Genomic DNA, 27,926 nt, shown 5'->3' on the forward strand with positions numbered 1-27,926 from the left:
AGTTAAGTCTCCATTGGCAGGAGGACTTTGCCCTACAAGGAAGTGTAGGGCGGACTCTCACGGTTGTATGACAGTGAAGAGCTGTCTGGTGGGCCTCCCTCTGTGCCAAGAAGCTTCTTGGCTCTGCATTTGCTGAGAGGTGTGGGAGGAGAGGAGGGAAGGAGTCTCAACTGCTGTGCCTGTTGGTGGGGTGGCCACTTTTGCAGAGACTTCATTGGAAACAGGGGACTTGGGGGACCTGGAGGCAGGTAGGATGAAGCTGAAGATGAGGGCTGAGAGTCTGGGAAGAGGTTTTGGGGACTTACAGGAGAAAGGGGCAGAATGACAGAAGGCTCATTTAAAGCCAGTTCTGACAATGCCACTTTGAAATTGCATTTCAGCATCGGATCAGTTGAAAACTTCATTTTCTTTGTGTTGCAAAACAAACTCTTCTACTGGGAAGCTGGTTCTCCATAAACAAACATAGTGTGTCCCTCACTATCGCATACCCAACACGTCGAGCACCTGAAAGAGCAAGTACTTCTATCACCTGGTGAAGGAAGGGACAGTAAAGGTTGAATATGTTGTAAGTCACTGATAGACAGAAAGCCTCCTTGGGCAGGAACTTTATTGGTCTTGTTTATTGCTGTGTCCATGGTGACGAGGAAAGGGCCTGGCATGAAGTGGGTGACTGATGCATGAACGATTGAATGACCATAGACTTCCTTAAGGAGGAAACCAGTGAGAAGGATCTTCATTGTGTCCCCAGTGTCTAGCTGAAGGCCATCTATCTAATAAATAATAACACGATAATGGTCATCTCACATCTTCCTCTTGCCTTTACAGAGCTTCTGATTTCCCAGTTCCTTCTCCTCTAGAGCTTAGAGCAGTTCAGTAGCCGGGTTGTAGTCAATAGACCAGTTCAATAGCCAGGCCATAGGTTATGAAGATACAAAGGTTTGTCAGATACCATTTCTGTGTGAGTGTGCGTGTGTTCATGCGTGAGTACATGTGCATGCATGTTCCTGTCTCCTCAGATGTTGGTTGGTTGTCCTTACCTTCTACCTTGTTTGAAACAGATTGTCATGCTGTGCACTCTAGCCTGACTGGTTGTAGACAACCAGGGATCTTTCTGTCTCCCATCTTGCTGTAGGAGTGCTGGGGTTCTATGCTACCCTGCCTGCCTTTCTGCGGGTTCTGGGTCTCTGAACTCAAGTCTTCACACTTGCACGCCAAGTTCTTTACCCACTGAGTTATTTCCTCAACCCAAGACACCATTTCCTTTGGCACTCAGGTCTCCTCCATCGTCAGGCATGCGGATGGAGGCAGTGTCGTCTAGTGTAACCAAGGAAAATGGACACAGAGGTGGCGCCTCCCTGTGAGAAGCTTTGAAGGCTGTCTACAGGGCCGCTGGGCAGTGAAGGAGGCTTGGGCTCTGCGAGAGCCAGTCTAGGTTAAAGTCTGAGTCTTCCGGGGGACCCTTCCTGGCAGTCAGGGAAGATCTTCAGTGCGTTCCTCAGAGGGGGCTGTGAGAAGGCATCCATGACCCTGTCCTGTTGGCTTCCTCAGCTCTGAGGGCCCCACACCTAGGAGACAGGCACACTCTAGAAAGGGGCTGTGTGAGGGCAGTCCATGGCGAGGACTGATCTCAGACACTTGAAAGGCACAGAAGTACATGCAACCTCAAACAACATGATCAAAGGGAAGGGGAGGGAGGGCTGGGCTAGCACTCTTCAGATATTTGACAAACTGCTATCTAGGTGCTTGGAAGGAAAAAAAGCAATAAGAAAGTTTTTAACATTGAAAAGGACCTGACAAATTTCTGGGCATACCCAGACAATCAGAAAACATGAAATATGCTTCCTTTGACGTCTGACATGAAGCCTGGATCCATGCCCTGCCCCAGGAGAATTGGGAGAGTGTCTTAAGATGGAGAAAGCGGGACAGACCCCAAGTCAGTTTCATGGCCAGACTGTAAATCATCTGAACAGTTGTTTGTTTACTTTGCTTGGTTATTAAGTTTTTCCACCCTGTATTGAATGCTTGGGGGTGACTAGGAATCTTATGATGTGTTCTCTGTGTCCACAATGCGTTTATTTTACCCTCGACTCGGTCAGCCTGATTTTAAAATGAATCACATGAGCTAGAAGAGTAAGAAGCCCCCTTCCCCCCGACTTCCACAAGGGGAAGGCTGCCTTCCAGAGAAATGTGTCCCTGTATACAGAGCAGTTCCAACTCTGGTAGACCCTCTAGAGAACGTGAGGAGGTAGAGTAGAAGATAAAAGTTCTGCCTTGGGTGCTGGCTGCTCCCCAAAGTTCTGGGGGGGGGGGAAATATAGGTACTGGCTTGTCTCTTTACCCAGTATCATTTCCTAAGCTGGGATTTCACAGTGGTGAGAGCCTGGGCCTGTGAACCGTATTGCCCTAGCACCAGACCAGTTCCCTGTCCGTCACTGTTTTAGTTACCTTTCTCCTGCTGTGACAAGGATACTGAAAAAGCCACCAAAGAAAGAAGGGTTTGACTGGTGGGAAGGCATGGTGACACCAGCAAGAGACACAGATGGTCATATTGCGTCCACAGTCAGGAAGGAGAGAGATGGACGGGTGGTCCACTCACTTCTCTGTATCTGTCCCAGGACCCTTGCCCATGAGATGATGCCACTCGTTCAGAATGAGTTTTCCTGCCTCAGGAAAACCTCTCCAGAAGCTCTCTCACAGACACCCCAGAGTTTAGCTTCCCAGGTGATTCTAAATTCCATCAAGTCCTCTGTATCATGTGACCAGGAACAAATTTCTTAACCTTCCTGCACTTCAGTTTTCTCAACCATAACTGAGAGATAATGTCACCTGTAAGTTTGAGGTCAGAGGAAGAGGGTCAATGCACAGAATATCTTCTCTAGTCCCTTGGTCTGTGTTACTATTTCTTCAGGAAATGTAAGCTTTTTAGATGCAGACTGTTTTAAAATTTTATTTATGGCAAGGTGCACTGCCTAGAGCTCAGCCCATCACATAATAGGTAGTGCTACATTTTTTTTTGGTATGAAATAAGTTAATTAAGAATGACTGTATATTTCGGGCTCCATGACAAACAGATGAGTACAAAGTCTGCTCACATGAATCTCCCAGTCAGTGGGAGGGGTAATAGTGAGTACACGACCATATATTCTCGCCATCCCTACCTGTCAAAATCATCTAACTGCTCTCAAAAAATATAATCTATGACTCTACTGGGTGGGTTTGAAAGATAATCTGGCATGACATGGATCTCAGGGTGTGTTTGTACTAATGTACCTCTTAGTTTTGGAATTCCTGTCCTAAATATTCTCTGGGTTTCATGAAACCTTTTCTCCATGCCCAAATATATATTAGATTTCAGCAATGCCCAAATATACATTAGCTATGAAACACTCTAAGAAAGTCTATAATATTGATATATGTTTAGCATAAAAGTATTGAACAAAAGTAAATAGATGTTTACAAGTTGTAAACATTACTTTAAGGAAGGTGAAGGGGGTGAATGATAGAACTATTTGTAAATCTGTAAATTTATCATAATCTATAAATTATGTTTATAATCTGAACATCATAAGCTATAGCGTCTGATTTAAAGTGGTTATGTAGAAAAATGTGTCTCTGGTGAAGAGGTGGCAGGTGAGTGGGTGGGATGGGAGAATCGTGGACAAAGGTCCTGTGGAAGGAGGAGCCGACTAAAGAACCAAGAGAGCTGCTTAAATGCAGCAGGTAAGGATAAAAACCAAACCAAACCAAAATAACTCCCTCCCCCACAAAGTGAAAAAGATTCCTGCCTTCCAGGAATTCATACCTTCAGGAAAAGCTCATATATTCCAGAATTTTCCTATTACATTCTAAGTCGATGATTTTCCAAATATACCAGGAAGAAGAAGTTAGTGTCGGGAATAATCCTTCACCAACTGATACAAAAGCCCCAGTGTCGTGTGTGCCTCTAGGTGACCCAGTTTAAGTAGCAGTTGTGCTTTGTCCAGGATTGGCTGGGCTCAGGTTAGCATTAGCTCATGATTTTTGAGCATTCAGACTGGGTTACATACAAGCAACCGGGAGACTGGATCAAGACGCCATGCACGCATCCATGCCTCACTACTCCTTTTCTCTCCAGATCCATTAAAAGGCAAACACGGCACCTTAAACCAACTCTGTTGGCTGGAAGACAGGCAGCAGAGCCACACACTCCCCCACCTCACGACCTCCTGGCGACTGCAGTGTGTTTTCTATCTCAAGTGTTACATAGATGAAATGGTGACATGTGCAGGTCCTTTAGGGTCACCCTCTCCGCTCAGCACGACATTCTGAAGGCTCATCCAGTTTGTTGCTTTTACAAATACCTTGACTTTCCTTCCCAAGGTCATGCTCATGGCAAGAACGGGCCACAGTTTGTTCAGCTATCACTACTGAAGTACAACTGGTTTATTTCCAGGTCTTGGCTCTCATTTATAAAACTGCTATAAACATTTTGGGAAGGATTTTTATAGGGGTAGAAGCTCTTGTTTTACTGGAATAAGCGTTCAGTAGTACAAGCACCAGGCTCTATGGGAGTTACGTGTTTAACTTTCAAAGACACGACCTCGCTGCTTCCCAGAGTGGCACTACCATTTTGCATCCCCACTAGAAGTGTTTGCAGGTTTTTTTTTTTTTTTTAACACTGTGATAGGTGTGTGCTGATGTGTTACTGTGGTTTTCATTTGTTACATATTACAGCAGAAGCAGAGAGTAAGCTGGGAGAGAGAAATAAGTACTGCTTGTGGGAAAGGGGGCACTAATCCAAAAGGATTATCTGAAAGGAATTGAGAATACAATGGGGAGGACCTTAAGAAATGCAACAGAAAGGTCAGGGGTTTGGAGGGAATTTAGAGGCAAAGTAAAGAGTTTCACGTGACTTTGCAAGGTCAACAATGTCTGTGTCCAGAGTGGTGCAGGCGTTTGCCGCTGCCATTAAACCCAGAAATGTAACTGATTGGGAGAATAGGGGCATTCTGGTGAGTGTGGTTCTTATGGGCGAGTCCAATTCTTTTGTCCCAGTTCTAATTGGGTAAACAAGGGCAGATAATGAATCCGGAAATAGCCGTAGAAGCACGTGACCAGAGAGGTAACTCCCACAGCTGTGCAAGTTAAAGAGCAGCTGCTGCTGGGGACATGCTGGGGAAGATAAGGAAGCAACTTCCTTTGAAAAGCATCGTATACATTTGATAAACATTGAAATTCCATTGTCACAGCATCGCCAAGGAGGGAATTTGAAAGTATATATAGAAAGAGATAAAGGGGCTGGTGGGATGGCTTAGGGGGTAGTCTGCCAAGCCTGATGACCTAAGTTTGATTTCCGGTAGCCACACGGTGGACAGGGAGAACTGTCTCCTATAAGTTGTTCTCTGCCCTCCGCACACACAGCACAGCACACACATAGCACAGCACTCTTGCACGCGCCCACCAACACCCACACCCACAAACACCCCTCACGCACACAAAGTAAGAGACTCTCAGACTTAAGAATGAACGTTTTGCAAGAGACTAAATGTAGTTGTCACAGAAAGGAGGGGAAGGGTGGCACCGAGAAGAGACGCAGGCAAACGGAAACACACAGAAAGCACCCTTTACTACCAAGTGGAAACCGAGGCCGTGGTGTGAAGTGAGACAGAGTAACTTCCCTCTGACATCAGAGGCAAGAAAGTTCTTCCCTCATTCTTGGCTGAGTTGGTGCACTGTTTTCAGATATCATGAATAGCACGCATAGAACTTGTTAGCCACCTGTGAGAATTTTAAGATTCCCCCAAAGGCTAGAACAGTCTATGATTTAAAAATTTTTTTATTTTTAAAAAATTTTATATAGTATATTTAGATCATATTCTTTCCCCTACCTCAACTCCTCCTTGATCCTTCCCCACTCCCTACCCACAAACTTTATTTTTTTGTCTCTTTAAAAGAACTAAAACACAAAAAACACTTCAAAAACATGGAGACTGCTTTGCATTGGCCAACCACTCATGAGCACGAGGCTTGACCTGGAGTATACCCAGTGTCACCACGCTGGAGAATGCACTGATAGTACCTCTCCAGGAAGCTGCCAATTTCAAATATCTTCTTGGTTAGGGGTGAGACTTTGTCCTCTTCTCTGTGCTGGAGCTTGGTCTGGCTTGTACTTGTATGGGTCTTGTGCATGCAATCACAGTCTTTGTATGTGCATCTGCCTCGTTGTGTCTAAAAACTGCTTTTTTTCCCCTTAGAGCTTTCTATCTTTCCTAGCTCTTAAAAGTCTTTCTGCTTCCTTTCCGCATAGATCTCTGCGCCTTAAGGCAAGGGGTGTGATAAAGACATCCCATTTAATGCTAAGTGCTCCAAAGTCCCTCACTCTCTGTGCATTGTCCAGTTGTAGGTTTCTGTGCTAATGACTATCTACTGTAAGAAGTTTTCTCATGAGGTTTAAGTGATGCATTAATCTATGTATATAGCACTATGTTTTTAAGAATAATACTATTTCTATGCTCAGTTACCAGAATAATAAGTACTTTATTCCCTGAGGCCCATGACCAGTATCAGATACGGATTCCATTTCTTGAAGCAAGGCTTAACTCCAGCCAAAAAGTGGTTGTCACTCCCATAACATTTGTGCCGTGATTGCACCAATGAGTATAGCTTGAGAGCAGGTTGCTATGGTAGCTCACAAGGTTCATAACTGGGTGAGATTGCTATTTGCATTTCTTTTCTATGGATAAGACCTTCCAGCACTATGAATGCTAGTCGGTAGGGAAGAAACGTCTAGTTGCGCACCAGTCCAGTTTCTCCAGATTTTATGACATAAGTATGTGGTATCTTCAACAATAGGGGCTTAATTGCCAGGTTATGGAGGGTAATAATAGCATTGGCAGTAGTCTATGATGTTTGGGGGAGTGGTCTATGAGACCCCTTTCACCAGTGGCTCAACAAGGTATAATCCATTTCTGGTACTGGAGGTTTTCCTTGATTGTAGTATAAGATGTCTAGTTGGGGCATTGTCTCCCCCATTATATGGTAATTCCGTTTAAATTCCCTTTTTATATGTAGTAGGTTTCCATATGACTTCTCAAAGGCTCTACAGTGTTAGTTATCCCTCCCCATATTCCCTCTTCTACCCGTTCTCCCTTCCTCTTCTCCATTCAATTATCCTATTCTGACTTTCTTTTTTTATCTATAGTCTATTTCTCCTTCCTTAGAAGATCCCTTCCTCTACTTCCATCCCTCACCCCGGTCCTGTTCTGGTTATCTAACCTCTGTGGATATTTTAAATGGAATTCACATATTAAAGCTTGAAAGATAACAGCCACATGCAAAAGCAAATGTAACGTTTATTTCTCTGGCTTGGGTTACCTCACTCGGGATGATTATTGCTAGATTCATCCACTTACCTTCAAGATATCATAATTCAGTATTTATTAATAGATGAATAATATTCCATTATGTAAATATACTGGGTTTTCATTGTCCATGTCTCAGTCCACGGGCATCTAGGTTGCTTCCAATTCCTAACTATTATGAATAGAATAGCAATGAACGCGGCTGGCAAAATATCTCTGTGGTAGGATGTAGAGTCCTTTGGGTGGATGGCCAAGAGTGGTATAGCAGGATCTTAGGGTAGATCTGTTTTCAGATTTTTTTTGGGGGGGGGGTACCTTCTAACTGATTTCCACATTGCCTGTACCAGTTTGCATTCCCACCAGCACTGAGTAAATGTTCCCTTCTCCCCTCTCCAGGATCTACTGCCATTTTATTCATCTTGGTCATTCTGACTGGAGTAAAGTGAAATCTGAAAGTAGCTTTAATTTGCATATCCTTGATAGCTAAGGATAGCTAAGGATGTTGAACATTTTAAAGTGTTTCTCAGTCATTTGTGTTTTGTCTTTTGAGACTCAGTTTAGTTCTCTACCCCATTTTTAATTGGATTATTTGTTTTCTTGTTGTTCAGCTTTTTTGAGTTCTTTGCATATTCTAGATACTAACCCTCTGTCCTATGTATAATAGGTAGCAATTCCCCCATTCTGTAGGCTGCCTGTCTGCTCAGATGATGGTGTCCTTTGCTGTACAGAAGCTTTTCAGCTTCATGAGGACCCTTATTTGTAAGTGACAGGACTTTATATATGAAAGACCCCAAAGATTCAATCAGAAAACTTCTACAGTTGATAAATACTTCCAGAAAAATATCAGGCTAAAATTAACACACAGAAATCACTAGCCTTCCTGCATACAAACGACAAACTTACTAAGAAAGAAACCAGGGAAACAACACTTGTCAAAGTAGACTTAAGAAAAATAAAAGTAGCTTAGAATAATCTAGCTGAGCAAGTGAAAGACTTGTATAATAAAATCTTTAAGAGACTGAAGAAAGAAATTGAAGAGACATCAGAAGATGAAAAGATCACTTTTTTTTTCGGTTGATAGGAATAATATTGTGAAAATGGCCATTTTATGAAAAGCAATCTACAGATTCAGTGCAAACCCCACTAGAATTCCAACATAGTTCTTTATAAATTACAATAAAACTCTTAACATCATATGGAAACACAAATCTTACAATAATTAAAATAATCTGGAATATAAAAGAACTCTGGGAAGTATCACAAGCCCAGATTTTAAGTTGTATTATAGAGCTACAGTAATAAGATCAATTGGCATTGGTGCAAAAGCACACATTGATCAATAGAATAGTCTTGAAGATACAGACATAATTCTCCAGACCCCTGGGTTGTGACAAAAAGCCAAAAGTACACACTGGAGAAAGCACAGCTTTCTTAACAAATGGCGCTGGTCAAATTGGAGAGCTGCACTGTAGAAGAGTGAAAATAGATCCACATTTATTACCCTGTAAAAAACTCAACTCCAAATGAATCAAGGACCTCAACATAAGACCAGATACCCTGAATCTGATAGCAGAGAAAGTGGGGAATAGGCTTGAACTCACTGGCACAAGAAAGGACTTTCTAAACAAGACCCCAATAATGCAGGCATTAAAAAAAATCTTAATAAAATCAAAAGCAAGTAAATTAAGTTTTCAAATTAAGAAAAAAAACTAATCTAATAATAAAACTAAAAACAGAAAAATAGGGCTGCAGAGATGACTCAGTGGATAAAGGACTTGCTACATAACCCCGAGGAGCAGAGTAGAGATCCCTAGAGCCCACATTAAAGGCAGGTCGATGTGGTCCCAGTCCTAGGAAGTTGAGCTAGGGAACTCCAAGGGCAAGCTGACTTGCTGGACTAGCTGAGTAGAGAGCTCCAGGCTCAGCAAGAGACCCTGAGCAGTAAAATAAAATGGCGAGCAATCAAGAAAAACACTTGACATCAGCCTCTGGCCTCCTGCACATGTCCCTCCACAACACATCCATATACACATGTACATCACACACACATATACAAGAAAAGAGCGAAGATGTAAACATTAAATTTTCTCATCTATAAAATGTGAAAACAGGCTAGACAGACGGCTCAGCAGTGAAGAATAATTGCTACTCTTGCCGAGGACCCAGGTTCAATTCTCAGCACACACACCCAGTAGCTCACAACTGCATGGGGGTAACTCCACTTCATGGGGACTCAATGCTCTCTTCTAGCCTCTGAGGAAACCCAAAAGGTGTGGTGCATAAACAGATGAACAAGCACATACATATACATGTAATAATAAAAACAGTCTTAAAAACAAGAAACAGGTTTTAATTATTGTGCCAAAGGTCAAACTTGACTAGTAAGTAGTGCTTGGATTTCAAAATCAAGTGCATCTGACCCTGGGAGTGTGGCCATCATCCTTGGCATCTCTCCCTCCTGAGAAAGCATACAAAACTCAACGACATGAAAACTTGTGGGCCTTGATTTATGATGAAGAGACATATTCCACAAACAGGAGTGACTATTGTCTCTTGGATGTGCAAGCATCAGGAAAACTAGCATATTGTAGCCCGGAGCAAGCATTGATCAGTTTGATAGTCAAAATGGTGTAATCTCTGATCTTTTATAATGTTATAATTTAAAATATGCTATAACATAGAAAATAACAAAATCTCAATGTTATGACTTAAGAAACCAATCAACCAAACAAACAACAAATAAAACAGCCAAATTCAATTATTCTAAGAGAAAAGGCAGGAGTACAGCTACTTAAAAAATTGTTTATTTATTCTGCATGTGTATCTATGCGCCTTATGAGTGCAGTGTGCAGAGACAAGAAGAGGGTGTCAGATACCTTGGGTCTGGAGTTACAGATGGTTGTGAGCCGTCACGTGATGCTGGGAATGAACCAGTGTCCTCTTGAAGAGCAGCCTGTGCTCTTAACCGCTAAGCCATCTCTCTGGCACTGGAAACACACACTCTTTGAAAAATAAAGTGTCTAAAATGACAGAAGCTTAAAATAACACGATTGTATTTGTGGAACTCTGTGTCACTGCTTTTACTCCAGATGAAGTCAGTGATTTAGGAAACGAATAGGAAAACTGAGGCATAACTAGCCATCTCTTTCTTATGCAAACCAAGGTAAAGTAGCAAACTGGACGTGAATTAAAACTTTGTTAATTTGATCAAGAGAGCCTACCAGAAACCTCTCAGTTGGCAGCATGCCGAATGGTAAACTATTAGCTACGATTTGTCAAAAGCAGAGACAAGAGAACAATAATCAGTGCTCCCTATATAGAATGTAGGGAGCTAGAATCGACGCTCCTCAATCATGGGAGATTAAAAAACAAAAAGGAAAACACTAGGAAGGAAGAGACAAAATTATAATTCTGGAAGTTTTTATAAGGAAACATCTTATGAGATGTCAGGCAAGGTACTGAAAAAGAGAAGCTGATAGAGATTTTAGAGATGCTGTTCAATAAAATTTTAAACATTGGCATTACTCCACTGATAACCACTCAGAGAAAAATCTATTTATTTATTTATTTTGTTGGTTGTTTTAGAGACAGGGTTTCTCTGTGTAGCTTTGATGCCTGTCCTGGAACTCACTCTGTAGACCAGGCTGGCCTCAAACTCACAAGATCCACCTGCCTCTGCCTCCCAAGTGCTGGGATTAAAGGCGTGTGCCACCACCTGGCTAACTCTTGAAAATAGTTGACTCATAATAGTCACAAACATTGTGAAACATACTGGGCATGAACCCAGCAGGGTGCATAGAAGACCCATGGAAAGAAAAAGTCTATGCTATCCTAAACACACGCTAACCCAACCTAATTAGGATAACAGACTCATAGGTAAGACGTCTCTTCATATTAGGAATACAATGTAAGCCCGGGAAGATTTTTAAAAACTGAATTTGACAAGCCAATTCTAAAATTCATTTGGAAGAAAAAATGTATATAACAACAAAGGCTTTTTGACATTTATTTCCAGGGGGGAGGGACTTTCCCTATTAAAATAAGCTATAAAGTTACTTGGTGGTATTAGACTGAGTCTCCTTCTAGTTAGCCATTCTTGAAAAAAAAAAAAAAAGCTGAGATAGGTAAGATAAAGGCATATATGAATACTAAGACCGTAACCTGGTGTACTAAACGTTTATAAAAACAACCCATGGGACTGTATCAGCAGGTAAAGACTTTTGCTACTGAGCCTCACAACCTAAGTTTGACCCCTGGGGAAAAATAAATATAGGTTTAAAAGAAACCTCAACAACCTATGTCCATCAGTAGGAGAAAAGCTACACTCCTGTCTATGGCCTGAAAGTACTGTATCCAACTGTTACACAAATGAAGAAGATCCAACTACATCAGCCTAGGAAGAAATATAGTATTTTCAGTGAGAACTGAAAGATTATCACTAAGTCGGATGAAGCGTCTAGTTGTAGGCTCAGGTAAACGGCGAGTTATGGTTTAGATCTTAAATAACCCCCCAGGGTTCATGTTCTAAATAACTGATCACCAGCCTGTGGCCCTACTGGGAAGTGGTGGAGCCACTAGGAGATGAAAGCAGCATGGGGAAGTGTGAGGGAAATTTAGAAGTGGATGGACCCTTTAGGAGGTGAGAGAATCTCTAGGGGGCAGGACCAATAAGAAAGCACTGAGGCCACTGGAGGGGGCGTGGCCTTGAAAGGATTGTTGGGAACCGGATATTTCCGTTTCGTTTTCTTTTGCTTCCTGATCTCCATTAGGTGATAACAGACAATAGAGCCCAGTGACCATGGGCTGACATCTCTGGAGCTGTAAGCCCAGATAAGTCTTCCCTCTGGTGAGGTTGATTCCCTTAGGTATTTTGTCCCAGTGACAGAAAGTTGACTAACATAGTGTGACAATGTATATTAGATCACACGAAGCTATATACCTTTGCATATGTAGTCACTTGTCACTTAGCCATGGGGATGCATTCTGAGAAGGTGTTACTGAGGAAATCCATCCTTGTGTGAACAGCTACCTCTCGGGATGATACGGTTATATAGGACCTTGTGGTCCAGGCAGTCTGCCATTGGCAGAAACATCATCCACTATGTGGCACATGACTGCTTCCTTATACAGACCAAGAAAGAATCTGTGGGATCTGTATTAAAGTCTTCGAGTTGAAGTTTATGGCAGAGATGTGCGATTCCTGGAAAGGCAACGTATTCTCTTTTATATAACTCTCGCTGTATTGTTTGAAGTCTTAGTTTTCAAAACTGATCAAAATATAAAGAAAGAAAAGAAAAAGAACAAACAAGAGAAAAAAGGCAACTCTTTACAATATAGATTATTGGGGAAAGACTTCAACGAAGTTTATAAGACTGTTGATAAGTAATTGGCTGGATCCTGACTCCTCTGCAATGTGAAGGGTAACAGGACAGCTAAGGGCCCAGAGGCCTTCACAGCTCAGACACAAGGCTCTTCCACAGAGTGGCTTTCCAGCCTCCCGGTTCTCTCATTCACTGGACTTTCAATATTCCCCCATTAAACGTAACTCACATTTTAGCCAGGCTTGTATTGAAATCTGGATGCTCCTGTCTTTATTTCTTAAATGTTGGGATTACGGGAGTGTACCAGCCTAGGGCTGTGGTTTCTAGTACCCAAATAAAGGGAAAGGAAGAGAGCTAGCTGATTCTTTGCATTGTGGATTTTCCAGCCCTCCTTTATTGCTGTAAACCTTGTCACTATCTCCTGTTCCCTGAACCCAAAGAGCCCAAACTGCATCAGGAATCTTTTCCTTCTCAGCATGCTGCAGTGCTTTGTTCTAATAACCAAGATAGCAGGTCCATACTTCTGCTCGGATTAGCTCTTCAATTAAACATGGAAGATAGTTCATTTTTTTCATGTAATGTTCTCATTTCTTGTTAGGGAAATTCCCTTGAAACTATAAGATACAGAGGAAAAGGAACAGGAGACATAAAAGGAATGGAAATAGCAATCATTGGGCACTTGTGGCCCTTGAATTCAGGTTTTCTCCTGTCTTGGAGAAAGATGAGGCAATTGCAAGGCCCTCATTGTGTTGGCACTATCAGCTGAGGTTTCGTGAGCATATAGCAGACTACTCCCCCAGACATTCTTTGACTTCTTTTCCTCCCGAGAAAGAACCTGGAGGTGGCGGTTGGTAGAGGTACCAGCAGATAGGCTACCAGCTCCTAGAAGGTGCTGGCAAGTTCTTTGAGAGGAAACGCTTGCTTTGTCAAAGCAATACGACTCAATGAAGAGCAGCCAAGCAATTCAATGATAAGAATCAGACATTAGGATTTTTTCCTTTGTGCTAAAGACTGAACTCAGAACCTTGTGCATCCCAGGCAAGCATGCTCCCCTGAGCTGTAACCACGCCCCTTGTTTTTTGAGACAAGGTCTCACTGTACATCAAAGACTGGCCTTGAACTCACTGTGCAGCTCAGGCTGGTTTTGAAAGCTGAATGCTCCTGCCTTTATCCCCTGGGTGCTGGGATTACGGGAGTGTATCAGCATAGGGCTCTGGTTTTGAGTTTGTCAGGACATAGGATGAGAAGAGGGGCAGGGAAGAGTGTAGCTAGAAGTACTGTAGTGCTTACACATTGTAGAGCCTATTGCAGTATCTTGTAATTACCAAGCCACAAGGTGTCACTCACTGCTTCTAGTCGAGAAAGAATGAGGGAGGGGGTTGTACTGCACCTGTTACGTGATATAGTCTCTCATCTATATAGCTCAGTTCCCTCATCCCAGCCAGGCAAGGAGCAGCAAAATCATTTTGAAAACGCATTCTGTTTGGGCCTGCAGAAAAACAACATGCAATCTCCAGATGAGGAGTTCAGGCAGGTTATCCAAGGATATGAGGAGGAAGATGTGGAACAGTGTTCTGGCAATGGTCCAATGCATCAGCGCATCTGGGACCACTCTAGCTGCTCTTTGTAAACCACAGAGATCGTTAAGATGAGACAGAAAGATGCGAAGACTGCATCGGAGGAAGAAACACCTAGAATCAGCCCCAGTTAACTGTAGCCGGGGAGAATGCAGACAGGGGAAACCAGAGGCTTTCCCTGAGAACCATTTTCCTGCCTTCTAAGCTGTAATGGACACCTTTAATCTCCCACATCGAGATGGCAACTGGCCTGCTGCATGACTCTGCAATCTTAAAAAAAAGACCCCCAAAGAGATGCTCTATAGAAGACTCCTCAAAACCATGCTGATGAATGTAAGCAGATGGGCAACAGAAAGAGCCAGAGCCTGCCTCCCCCACCCCCAATATACATTGGCTTGAGCATGAAGTGGGGGGGGGGGACGTTTAGCTGTCAAGATATGCCTGAGGTTTCTGGAGTGTAGGGTGAATGAGGCCTTTTTGCCAAACCCCAAATACTGCAGGGTTAAGCTTTCCCCCATAAACCATTAGATAATTGCCGTTTCATTCTGTGGATTTCTCAATTGTCTCGCCGCCTTTTTCTTCTTTTTCTTTTTTTAAAAGCAAAAAAAAAAAAAATAATAATAATTATCTTTGTCTCAGGGTAATTTTCCTATTATTTCCACAATTAAATAATTACTTCAACCCCTGCATTAAAACATGCCCATCTGTCTCTGTGGACACAGTGGACTGCCAGCTGCTTTAAATAACCCCTCAGAGCGGTTGGGTTAAGGGCTCCATTTATGTCCCCAGAAATTAGTGTAAGGAAGCCAGCTTCCCGATGCAGCAGACAATTCTGTTTATAATGCTTAATTAATCCCCTCCAGTTACTCCGAGCGCTCACTGCAAACTTTCTTTTCCACCTCACCCAAAGGCTTCCCAAGAGAAGAGTTAAAGATGTGAACGCCGGCAGAATTTTCTGGGGTTTTGGTTAAGTAGGAAAGAGCTAAGTAAATTAGCTCCTGATAGCTCACTAATCGTACCTGAGAAGGAAATGTCAAGTTGGGCAGCACTGATGAAACATTCCATCAAAATCCCGAACTCGAGAGAGGTAGCGGTAAGAAGTGGGCGTTGCCTGTGTCTGACCCTGTCTGTCAACCCTGGCTCTGAAGGTTAGTCTAGGCTAGTGAGACGACGAAACAGAAGGCAAAGGGAAGCATGGACTGTTTCAAAGGAGTAGCATCAGGAAGCCATCCCGAGGGGCTTCGTCTATGCACAGTTTCTGGTGGTCTAAGGTTGTCTCCTCTTTGACACAGAAAACCCAGTTCACCAAGTCCATCCATTGTAATCTCTCACCTCAGATATTACAAATGGAGTAAACAGACCCCGGACAATCCCAAGCACCCAGAAAGCTACCATATCTACACAGATGTACAAAATGCTCTTGAGCATAAGACAGGGAGGCGTGTAACCGAGGTTAGCAGTTTCACAGGTAGAGGGCATGGTAGAGACTCGAACACACTGTTTCCTGTGAACCAGCACCCTGGAACAGGTGTAGAGAGCTTTATCAGGGCCAGTCCCCATTCCCATGTGAATCAGAAAATTGATTGATTACCTTTCCTTTCCCACAGTCTAGAATGGGCAGAATGCAATGACTCGGGCTCTTTCGTGAGCCCCTAAGAAAACTCTATAATCTGCCATCCCTGGTGTGTGTGAGGATAAACATGCTTCATGACACAGCGGTGAGGACCAAGCCGTGACACAGAGGCTCAGGCGGTACTTAGCTCATAGCGGGTGCTGTGCGTGGGCCTGACTGGCTTCATGATGTCCTACCACATCTTCCTCCCCGGTCCCCTCCTGTCCTTCATCAGTGCTGCTGGAGCTGGCTCAGGCTGCCATGCCCTTGACTTTGAACAGCTCTCTCTGTTTTTCTTTTTAAAAAAATTCAGAATCCATCTCTGTCTCCCCCAGCCCATCGTACAAACGATCAGCACTTCAGAATCGACTTGTGAGCTTGTCCCTATTGTACCCAATAGTTCTCCACAGTTTATCACACGGAGTTTTAACTCCCTGACTTCTGTTTCTATTTCAATTCCTCTCCACGTTCTCCTGCTCCAGAGGAACCAAGCTATGATTTGCTACCCCTGCTGTGGTTTTCCTCCTCTAATTGTTCCAGTACTCCTTTGCATTGACAGCTGAATTCATTGTTCTTTCCATGTAGAAATCAGGTTGTCCCCAATATCTCCCTTCAGCTTCTATCTGTCCTTCATAACCGGGTCTGAAGGCTGCCTACATCATGGGGACTTTCCTGACCATGCTCCCATCATATCATCATCATCTTTTCTGGACCCAGTGAATGTCAGTGGGGACATAGAGGTCAGTTTCGATGCTTCCTGCTCCCCGCTATTGACCCCCCAGAGTTCAGCCTTTTTGCTCCTCAGATCAGCTGTTTTTCTTATGACCATTATCACCGCCCTATGTTCTGTAGAACAGGTGTACTGCAGACGTGAACGAGACGTTCAATGAAGGAATGGCCACCCAGTCCTGTTCAATATACCTATGACTCATTCTCACTCACCTCCCTGAACCTTTACAATGATGTACAGGGCTCTATGTTGACTTCAAAAGTAAAGGGGATAAAAACAACCCCACTAGTGTGGAACCAGACACACAAAGCACACCATCCATCCCCATGCCCCAGATCCCTTTCCAGGAAGGCGCAGGGAGAGAAGACAGGGAGTGCAGTACCTTTGTACCTGGTCACTACAGCTGCATTGACACTGAGGGGCTCCTGGAAGCTGACGGTGAGGGATGTGCTGCTGGTTACCAGGAGACAGACATTGGCTGGCACCTCCGGGGCTCCTGACAGAGAAGGAAAATCATCAGAGTCTTAGCTTCTCAGATCCTTTTCAAACACACTCCTGGCTCTTTGTGGGATGGTGGGAGCACACACTGTGCAGATGTTGGTTTGCAGAACCCACTTGCCTTCCCTTGTGAACATTTTCCTTAAAAGGCTCAGTGCGTGCGTGCATGTGAGCACAAGTGTGTGTACATGTGCACGACCCAGAGGAGGACGTAGTGTATCTTACTAGAGCACCCTCCACTTCATTCCCTTGAGACAGAGTCTCTTGTTGAACCTGGAGCTAGACTGGCAGCCAGCAAGCCCAGCGATCTTCCTGCCCTCCACTCTCAACACAGGGCTGGAGTTGTGGCCATGCCTGGAGTATTTCATGAGTGCCAGGGGTTCAAACTCAGGTCTTTATGCTTGCACAACGAGTGCTCTCACCAATGGAGCCATCATCACAACCCCTGTATTTGGAATTTCATCCTCTCCCAGAGTCGGCTCATTTGCTTGGACATTCTCTGAGGCAGGGGCTTTTAAATGATAGAACTGACTTTTTTCTTTGTATTTAGAATTTCAACTCCGGTTTTAGTTGTTTAAATCCTTTAGAATGAGAGCAGGGCTTCGCAAGTGTTTGAGTTGGACATTTTTGTCCTAATGAAATCTTCCAGGATAAAAAATTCTTATAGAATGAGAGTTTAGTGGTTCACAAACATCTGCGCTGGAAATGTCCTCACATCAGGGGCTTCACTCAGCAGCGAATTTTGCACTGCCAGTAAGTATTAACCTGGACTGTCTTAACCAAGCCAAAAGAACTGGTAAAAGAATGGAAAGGCAGACAAAAGCATAATTCATGGGCCAGCTGACTATCTTTCTCTGTTGTATTAAGTTCAGTTTATAGCTCTCTCTCTAAAAAAAAAAAATACAGTAGAGAGTTGAAAACACTTTAAGCTTGAAGTTGAAGCAGAAGCTGGACAAATAGGCAAAAAAATATTTTTCCAGCTCCACATCCCAAAATATAGCCACTTTAGGCCATCAGACCATCGGGTCATTAGGCACTAGGGCGTAGCTGGTGGGAAGTGCTAGATGAGCCGAGATGTGGTGCAGGGAGGCCAGAAGCACCCAGGGCTCAGGGCTGTGGCCAGGGAACCAATTGGGAGCCAGAAAATTAAGCAAGACAAAAACCCCTTTTACAGCCTCCCAGAGTTCTTGCCCCAAAGAGGCTGACAACAGCCATCTACGACCGGAGAGTTGAGAAATCGGTAAAAGGCCTGGCTGTCTCTAACCAAAGCTCAGCCTTGTCAAGTGCCTCCGTCCTCTGCGCGCATACTCACTGGCGTGCTCGAAGCCGGTTTTCATGCGTCGATAGAGCCGGGACCTCCACTCCCAAGCCTTCAGCTGCTTCTCCTTCTCGGTGTTGTCCAGAGTGAAGCCTTCATTCTCCACCTGGGCAGACAGCTCACTCACTCTGTCCTGGGCCTCCTGGACCAGTGCATTGAGGTGCATGGCTCGGCTTTCTCGGCTGACGACTGGGAAGAAAGAGACAAGATGACAGTCCTTAGGAAGCATGGTAGCTTTAGGCTGTCTGCGTATCTCTGCCTTTGAAAAACTTTGGAGAACGTGGGCTCTGTGTTTCTTATCAAGTATCTTATGATAAGGCCTAACACTGGCATTCACTGTTTAGTGATCAATTCAGCAAATGAAGACATTCCCAAAAGCTCTTCGGCCATTTTGTCACATGCTTCCCAGGGAACTCCTTCGGCATAACCAGTTATGATTGTGTTGATGACATTTGGAGGGACACGGACACACACACACACACACACACACACACACACACACACGGGAGCAGAGGCCCCATTAGGCCAAGACGGAACAAACTACATTCTACCAAAGTTGATTTTTAAAGAGAAAATATTTGGTGGGATCTAGCTTAAATTTTCTGCCCTTGTCACATTCTTATCAGCCTAGAGAAAATTTTGTATGCATGTCTTAGTATTCTCTTAGTATTTACCAGTTTCTACACTGTTAATGAAGTATCTCAAGCTTGTGCCACAGTTGAGCTAGGGAGTTTTGATGGCTGGACCCTACTGTGGTCTTCGACTGTGGTCTGGCTCCAGGAACACACCTTCTCCAGAAATATCCATGCCCCAGAGAGCCAGACTAACTAGAGCTTTGCCTTTGGATTTTGCTTTTGGATTTTACTGGTGCATCCCAAGCTCTACTTGGCTTCCATCATGTTGTTAACTCAATCTGCACTGTGTGGTCAGATGTATAGCAGCGGTAGAAGTTGCCCATTCTTGGGCTGGCCTGTGAGGCTGCATCCTGTGGTCTTCTGCATGGGAGGGTCTGCTTAGGTGGTCACCTGTCACTTCTGAGGAGCCCCTCCCAACTGGTGGCAAGACAGGAGACAGCCTCCCTCTGGAAAGGTGGCCGAGGACCACAGGAACAGGGACATAAGCCAGCGGCAAGGTCTGCAGATGTGTCATTGGAATGTGCTCGCCACCCCCAGTGAGAATGTGTTTGACGCTCCCTGTGACCAAAACAATATTTCTTTCTGATGAGTGGGAAGCAAACCCCACCCATTTCATTCTTTATAATTAATGGGAAATATGATGAAGATAACTCAAGTGAAAATGTGTTAGGCGTATTTTGAAATGGAAATTAGGTGGTTGTCTATTCAGATACTCTGTGTTCATAAGCATGTCTGCGTTAATTACAGGAAATGAATACTAATTTATTATTGCCCCTGAGCACCATCAGTCTAAATTTATTTACAGATGAGGTCAATGAAAAATTAGTTGAGTCTTTTTTTTTTTTCTTTTTCTTTTCTTCTTTCTTCTTAGAGCTGCTGCTCGGAACACCCGGGACTGTGTTCTGCTGCAGGTTTGGCACGGCTAATGAATGTTGTTGCAGCAGTCAATCATGTACTCGAAATGCTGTCACACTTCTTGTTTTAAAGCCTCAGTCATGAGCCATGACAGAAAAATAAACAAATAAATATAAAGTTAAAAAAACTCTTTGACTGAGCAGCTACGCTGTGCAGAATCCCCCAGGGAGGCTAACGGAGGCCAGAATAAATGATAATCTAAGTGCTGGGGATGTAGCGAGGCCATGACGGTCCATGAATAGGGAGGTCCAGGAGGAAAAATGCACGCACACACACACACATCTCCATGCGCACACGCTCCAGTGGAAAAATTGGCAATATTAGTAGCCTCAAGGTGCAATTTCCTGGAGCTGTTAAGACTGACAAGGCAGTACTAAATGCTGTTAATTTAACTAACTTCAGATTAATGGTAGAGTCTGCTCCGACTGAAGCCCTCAAACACAGTCTCATTATAGGCTTGCTGGGAAGGCCCTAAATATAGGCATTGACAGTTTAAAACAAATTCGTATACGTTTGTGTATTTTTAGACATAGGTTAGGCGTCAGAGCTTGTGTCACAGTTTTCAGGTTGATTAATTGACCCAGTAACTGCACCCTCTCCCCGCTGCCCCCTCCTCCTCCCGCTCTAAATTAGAGAAAAAATGGAGGAATTGCCCTTGTTAAGTTACTCAGTGGGCCTTTTATTGTAAACCTGGTGTTTGAATTGCACGCATGCGTCAACACTTGGGTGATAGGCACATGATTTATAAAAATAAATTTTTCTAATACTCTGAAATCCCCCCTATTAATTTTTTATATCCACAACAGTTATTATGGGTTGGCGTTCCAGGTGGCATTTCGGATGAACAGCTTCTCTCGAGGTCTGTGCGTGGCTCCCCTTCCCTGCCCCTGACATTTTTTCCTGCTTTCCCTGACATAACACAATTTACTTCTGTCCCCTCTGCTCCTCCAGGGCTTTAGTCCTTTTTCTCATCATAAGGCAGATTCGCCCTCTCCGAATCTACCAGGAGGGCACCTTTAACTTCCACAGTCAGGTGCCCAGTCCAAAGGGGCTACAACCCAGTGCTGTGCAAAATGGCATGGTTCTGCTACTGCGGGGTGCAGTGGTGATGGTGGGTGGGACAGGGACTGGAGGGCATCTCAGGAACCACTATCCTTCAGTGTCGCTGTTCTTCTAGAACGCTAGATTCTCCATGCAGAACAGAATGAGAACATATTGTTTGGAAATGACAGCTGTGTTGATTCTAGAGGCGAATGGGGGAAAATCCTAAAAAACCTGAAGATTTACATTTTTGAAAAAGAGAAAGTATTTTGAAATCTTTTTTCTTTCCAGATTCAGTCCCAGGTGTCCCTGAGACTGTACTCACTGGCCTCTGTTGTTACAGGCAATCGTGTGGACCAATCTCAAAAGCTGAACCTGTGTTCTCCAACCATCTCACCAGGCAAATCTTTATACTTTTTTCCTATGGATTTTTTTAATAGCTTAATAAAACACCCCTTTGAAAGACTTGTTTTTTTTTTTGCCACCAAACCAGCTGACTATAAAATAGCCATGTTTCTGCCCATTATTAATGACCCATTCAATTGCCAATCGTAGCATCTGTCCAATGAGATAATCGACTTAACTGGGTAGATTTATTTAGGCAAAAGCAAGTGAATATGATAATTGTATCAAGCTGGGTAATTTGATCATGAGTGGATGTGTGATGGGGTAGGTTTTGGTACCTTTAATATTGTTCTGGGGACCTTCTTTTGTTTGTTTGACTTCAGGGTGGGAACCTTTGTACTCTCCCTATTTTAAAGGCGAAGAAGCAGGGATCCAGGCAAGCAGGATGATTTAGTCACAATCTTCTTAAACACCTTCAAGAACTCAGAGAACTCTTCTCCAAATCAAAGGGAATATAAATCAACTTATGATTTACATATTGCAGTTTATATTCAGCTTATAATTGGCACACTCGTTTTTGGCTGTTTGATCGGAAATGGGGGCAGGGGTCATGCCTGTTTTCTGGTTGATTTTTCCTGGCCATCCTCTGCTCCCTGTCTTGGGTCTCGATTCCACTTTCACTTCTGTCCGCAGGCTGTTTTCTTGTGTCCTGACCTCTGCAAGTATTAGCTTTTTCTTTTTCCTAGCAGTTGGTCCCTTCTGCAGCCCAGTGACTGTCCCTCTGAGCAGCCATAGGCAGCACAATAGAGGGTCTGTGGGTGTGTGGCAAACCGTCCGGCGGGGGCAAGAGCACTTCACGGCTCCTGAGACAGGCTCCCTGCTATTGTGGTGTTTAATTATCAACAGTATTTCTACCACCCAGTGCTTCAGAGTGGGAATTTGTTATAAGACCTGCCCAGCTAATTAACTATGGGATGGGGGTGGGAGGTGGGGCAGGAACTTTGTGTTCAAAGAACACAATTAGGGTTACTGTTTAAATCTTGAGATACATAGTGATGGGGCTGAATGGACTTTGTCTGGTGCTGGACTCTAGCTTAGGAACTGCAGATCCATAGTGATTTCATTATTTCACTCTTCCACTACACTGCTGAATGGGACCTGGCTGCAAAAAAAAAAAAAAAAAAAATTGAAAATATGAATGAGGGCAGCATGCGGGTAATTTGAAATTTTTTTTTAAAAAATTTAAAGTTTTAGTCATGTTGTCTCTGTAGGCGCAGGATGCCTTGGAGTTGGAGATAAAGGCTGATGCGAGGCACTCAATGTTGGCACTAGGAACTGAGCTTAGGGCCTCTGCAGGAGCAGCAATTGCTTTTCTCCACAGAGCCATCGTGCAAGCCCCTAATTTTAATTTACTTGAGGTTTTGAGGGAATAATTTATTTGATTTTCTTGCGAAAAATGAATACATTTGCTTTTAATGGTGATAATGGAATTTTTGCAATTTACAACACATTTTTTTTTATTGTTGCCATTTTCCTCTTTCTTATTGATGAGATAAAACAAGGCTCCAGACAATCGCTTCATCTCAGTGATAGGAAGGATCTTTATCCCAGCTTGGCTGCACCCCAAACCCTGAGCCATCTTTGCCTTGCAAAGCTATTGCTTGCAAAGAGAGCTTCATTTATCCTCAAGCAGAGGAATTGGAAACAGTGTCTTTGTCTTTGGCAGAAATATGCTTTGTAAATGGTTGTTTCCAAGAATGGAGGTAACCCTCGAAGGTACCTTGGGGTCCTAGACATCATGCAGTATCCTTAAAAGATGTACGGTCCCAGAAAGATCCGTGTGTCCTTGCTTCTTAGCCTTTCTGGGCCTGTGGGTTGTAGCATGATTATCTTTACTTTGTAGCTAATATTCACCTAGAAGTGAGTCCACGCCATGTTTGTCTTTCTGGGTCTGAGTTACCTCACTCAGGATGATTTTTTTCTTCCTCATTCCAGGCATTTTTTTTTATAACAGCTGAATAATACTCCACTGTTTAGATGTTCATTTTTTTAATCCATTCTTTGGTTGCGGGACATTTTGACATACCGCACATTTTCAAACAAAACATGATGGACAGTCACGTGAGCACTTGCCCACGCATCACTGTTGCTCCCCCACTCCACATCTGACCGCCTCTCTTGCAACTGACACGGTCCCACATCTTCTAATTGCATTCCCAGATCTCAGCCACCACAAATATGCACGGGTCACCTTTTTTGCCTACATGGTGGCCTTAGTTATTGTGAGTAAATTTGGTTCCTCAGCCTTAGCTCTGGCTGTGTGCTTACTGCTGTGGCTGATGATCAATGGCCAGATGTTGGGGAGCTGCACCCTCAGTAGAAGAAAAGGTCAACACACGTCTTGGCTTCTGAATTCTTTGATTTGTTTGGTAATGTGCTGGATGCAAGCACATCAAACAAATTGTCTTCTGAAATAGTTTTGTATTTTGTCTCATTGTGTATATACCTGAAACTGTTTATCAAGTCAAATGTACTTTTAGTTGTTTTTTTTTTTTTTTTTTTCATAAAAAAAGGTGCATAGTTTTAGCCAGTCACTCTGCCATGTTGAACACAGGCTCTTACCTGAAAACTGGCATAACAGTAGTGCCCACTTCACAAACCATGCTAAGTTAGTGATAATCTCCACACAGGTTTTTATTAATATCACTCCTATTGATTTTTAGAAGCACATACACACAAAAAAAAATAAACCCAAATTTGGTCTTATGTAATAGCTTGGTCTTTTTCTACCAAAAAAAATAACTCTTGATCCAAATCTTTTAAAAAATGTCCATTCCAGCTACTTTTTAGAAACATAACACACTCAGAAATGATGTCAAAGTAGATGCTATCTGTTATTTCAAAGGAGAAAGCAGGGTCACTTTGATATAAACTTTGCACTGAGAGCCAATATCCTCTGGGCAATGAAGAAAGGCAGTTCACAAGATTTATCTTTGTTGATCATAAGTGACAACCATCCAACAATTCTGCAGCGAACTTGGTTTAAGGTAGTAATGCCAAGAGAAGTAAGGCACAAGCATTTTAGTGATTAAACCTTTGACATTAAAGAAACCCTTACCATCGAGAGACTTGGTATTCAGGTCCAATCTGCTTGGCTTGTTGAGATCCAGAACTCAAAGTCCACTTTAGCTTCTCTTGGGGCTCCAGCTGTGACATCTTTAAGAGTCCAGTTGCAAAGGTTGCAGAGACCCAGAGATGTCTCATTTTAATTGCGGCAGGCCTTTCTTCTCTTAGGGCCATCACATCTTGGCAGGGGCTCTTCAGAGCCTCTGTTACACATGCCAGGTAGCTGGTGAAGCCTTAAGGAGGCATCTTTCATAAGGGAGAGGGCGCCCTCCCAGCCAGGGCTCACTCAATTCAAGGGGAGGAAACAAACGCTCCACGTTTTTGCCAGGTTGCTTAGGGAGTTCAGATCAGGTTTGAGTGGAATGCCCACATCTTCTGAGGATGCTCTTCACACTGTCTACAGCTATAGAGTCCAAGCCACGTCAGGAAAATCTCTCATTAACATTAAAAACAGGTGAGAGGAGTTTAAAAATGTAGTGTAGCTAACTCAACATGTCTAAACTGTTATCGTTCCTACGCATAACCTGTGGAAGACTAGACATTTTATACTAAATGTTTTTGTACTAGACCTTGGAAAACCAGTATAGATTTCACATTTCTAATGCTTTTTGATTTTGGGATACATACATTTTTAATAATAAATATTGTTTTATTGTAAACTGGAAACTTTAAGTGTTTACATGAATAGGGTATGAGGTGGGTCGGTAATTTATTAATACAACGTAAAATCGTGAGATTAAGCTCATTAAAGCATACACTTGAGAGCTTTACTTTCGGTGATGATGACATTTAAAGTGTACTGGCTTAGGAAAATGTAAGTGTATAATATGAGAGGTGGATTGAAAATGCAGTCTTCTTTTGAACTGAGATGTTCTGTCCTTTGGCTATTATCTCCCCATGCCGCTCCATCCAGCCTCTGCAACCCCCATTTTTCTTCTCTGTTTCTGTGAGTCTGTGTTTTGGGGTTTCCTGCACAAATCAGATCAGATGGCATTTGTCTTTTCTGAGCCTGACTTAGGATAAGGCTCTCCGATTGCCTCCATGTGGTCACAAAGGGCAGAATTTCCTTTCCCATCGAGGCAAAGTGTCATTTCGTTGTGTGCCCATGCCACATTTCCCTCCTCAGCCTAGCTGCTGAAGGACACCCAGGTTCCTTCCATAACTTGGCTGCTGCAAATGGCGCTGCAGTGGCTATGGGAGTATGGATGCCTGTTTGACAAACATTCCAGATCTTTGGGGTAAACACCCAGAAGTGGGGTTGTTGGATCATATGATAATACTATTTTTAGTGCTTTAGTAACAAACCCAGGACATCACATATGCTAAGCATGTGCTCTGCCAGTGGGCCACATCCTTAGACCTATTTATAGTTGTTAGAGGAAATGCCATATATTTTCCATTTTTTTTTGACCAATTTCCATCCGCACCAAACAGCATAAAAGGTTCCCTTCTCACATCTTCACCGGCACTTACATTTTGTCTTTTCAGAAAAGCAGTTCTGACAAGTGTAAAATTATATCTTGCTGTGTCTTTTGACTTGCATCTCTCTAAGGCTGGTGGTGTTGAGTACTTCTCCACAGTGCTGTTGGTCATTGTACATCTTCTTTTGAGTTTGTCTGCTCAGGAGTCTTGCCCATTTCTTAGCTGAGTTTTCATTTGATTTCCTTCTGTATTTTGGGCATTGACTCCCTCGTTAGATGTATGTTTATAGATATCTTCCATCTCTGCTTGTTTCTTCTCCGAGTTTCATTAGTATCCATTGGCTTTTCAGTTTGATGTTACCGATTTTTGTTCTTACTCGTGATTTTGGGGTCAAATCCAAAAAGTCGTTGTCCAGACCAGCATCACGGAATTTCCCCCCTTTGTTTTTATTTGCAACTTTGTAGTTTAGTCTCATACTTAGGACTTTAATACATTTTTTGTGCTGGTCTATATATGGTGTGGAGTAGGGGCCTGATTTCATTTTCATGTTTGGGGGTATCCACACCACCTGCTAGGGAGGTCACTCTTTTCCCCTTGTAGTTAGATTCTTGGCATCCTTGTTAGCAGTCGGTGGGCTGTAGAGTGTAGGGTCATTCTGGAGCTCTCCATTCTGGTCCATATTTTAAGAGATTGTGAGGGACACATGGATAATAGCTTCTGTGTTGCACAGTGTAGTTCATAGAACAGTTCTACAGTCTTCAAAAAGTGTGTGGCATTGGGGGTACCAGCACACACAATCTTCAGTGCTGGTTCTGTCTATTTTACCACAGAAACTATGTAGCAGATGGTAAACATTTAAATTCTTTTCCAGAAGCTCCTGGATTTTTTTTTTTTTTTAGAATTATATTGAATGTCAGTTTTGGGAGGTCAGGGGGTGTTTATATCATGCCAGGGCACGAGCGAAGGACTTGAAGGGTACTAGTCCACCGCATTCATAACTGCCCCACTGTCCTACATTGACAGTGTAGCAGCCAGTCTTCCAGGAGCATCCATCTACCTCTGTCCTCTCCAGATGTTTCTCCACACACATGCTATGCAGGGGTGGTCACGATATCATGTCGCAGCTGAGATTAGGTGGCAAAGGACATTTGTTTCTGCCTTGGTTGATCTCTCTCATCTTCTAGCACCTTATCACTTAGGCAAGTCTACTGTGATGTCATCAACTTGTTACGTGGAGAGCCCATGTAGCCAGGGATGCAGAGCTCTTGCCAGCTGTGGCCTTGAGTGAGCAATGGGACAGATCCTATAACTCCATTCAACTGCAAGGTGATAGCCGTTATATGGATGCCCTGAACATCCATTTCAGATAAATCCAGCCCCACATGTCTAACCCATAGATACTTAGATAAATGTCATTATTTGCTAAGTTTGGGGTGATTTAATACCTAGTGATATAGATAATAACTAACTTAAGATTATATCCATCTAACAGATAAAGAAACTGAGGCATAAAGAGGCTAAAGATTTTTCTTACAAAGTTTCAGATGTGGAATTTGAAACCAGGACTCCTTCAGTCCACAAATTTGATTTTTAGTGCTGAGGATTTGACCTAAAAGTACCATCTCCAGTAGCTATCTTTCACTGTGTGATGGCGAGTGTGTGTGGAATGGGGAGAAGTATGGATTCCTTCTGGAGTGATAGCAATGGGAATGTTGGGAATACCAAATAGGAGCCTATGTACACAAAGGCATTGTTAACGGCAGTCAAAGACATTGTTAAACGTTATCTGTAATGCTTTAGGCTTTGCCAGAGAGAGCTTATTCTATGTGGGGTATATCAAAAACTCAAAGCGAAAGCTGACTCTGAAGGGAAGGGAATCCTGCCATCTGCAATAATGTGGATGAGCCTAGAGAGGCCAGAACACAGAAAGACCAAGTGCACGATTACATGTATATGTGAGCCTTTAAACGTCCAAATCACAGAACCAGAGAATAGAAGGCGGGTTGCCAGGCACCGGAAGCTGGGAGAGGTGTATCAAAGGCTGTA

The 27,926-nt window shown here is 43.3% G+C and overlaps 1 protein-coding gene across 1 annotated transcript in view; it reads right to left on the reverse strand.

The window, feature by feature from the left end:
- Ankfn1 (ankyrin repeat and fibronectin type III domain containing 1) overlaps positions 1 to 27,926 on the reverse strand; it is a 135,542-nt gene that overhangs the window by 97,143 nt on the left and 10,473 nt on the right. Inside the window, exons 3-4 of the mRNA XM_057775958.1 lie at positions 18,391 to 18,585; positions 16,963 to 17,076 (exon numbers count right to left, since the gene is read on the reverse strand). Of these exons, the coding sequence (XP_057631941.1) occupies positions 16,963 to 17,076; positions 18,391 to 18,585 (309 nt within the window). The remainder of the gene's footprint in view (positions 1 to 16,962; positions 17,077 to 18,390; positions 18,586 to 27,926) is intronic.

Source organism: Chionomys nivalis, chromosome 7, assembly GCF_950005125.1.
Source record: "Chionomys nivalis chromosome 7, mChiNiv1.1, whole genome shotgun sequence".
In the NCBI taxonomy this organism is placed as follows: domain Eukaryota; kingdom Metazoa; phylum Chordata; class Mammalia; order Rodentia; family Cricetidae; genus Chionomys; species Chionomys nivalis.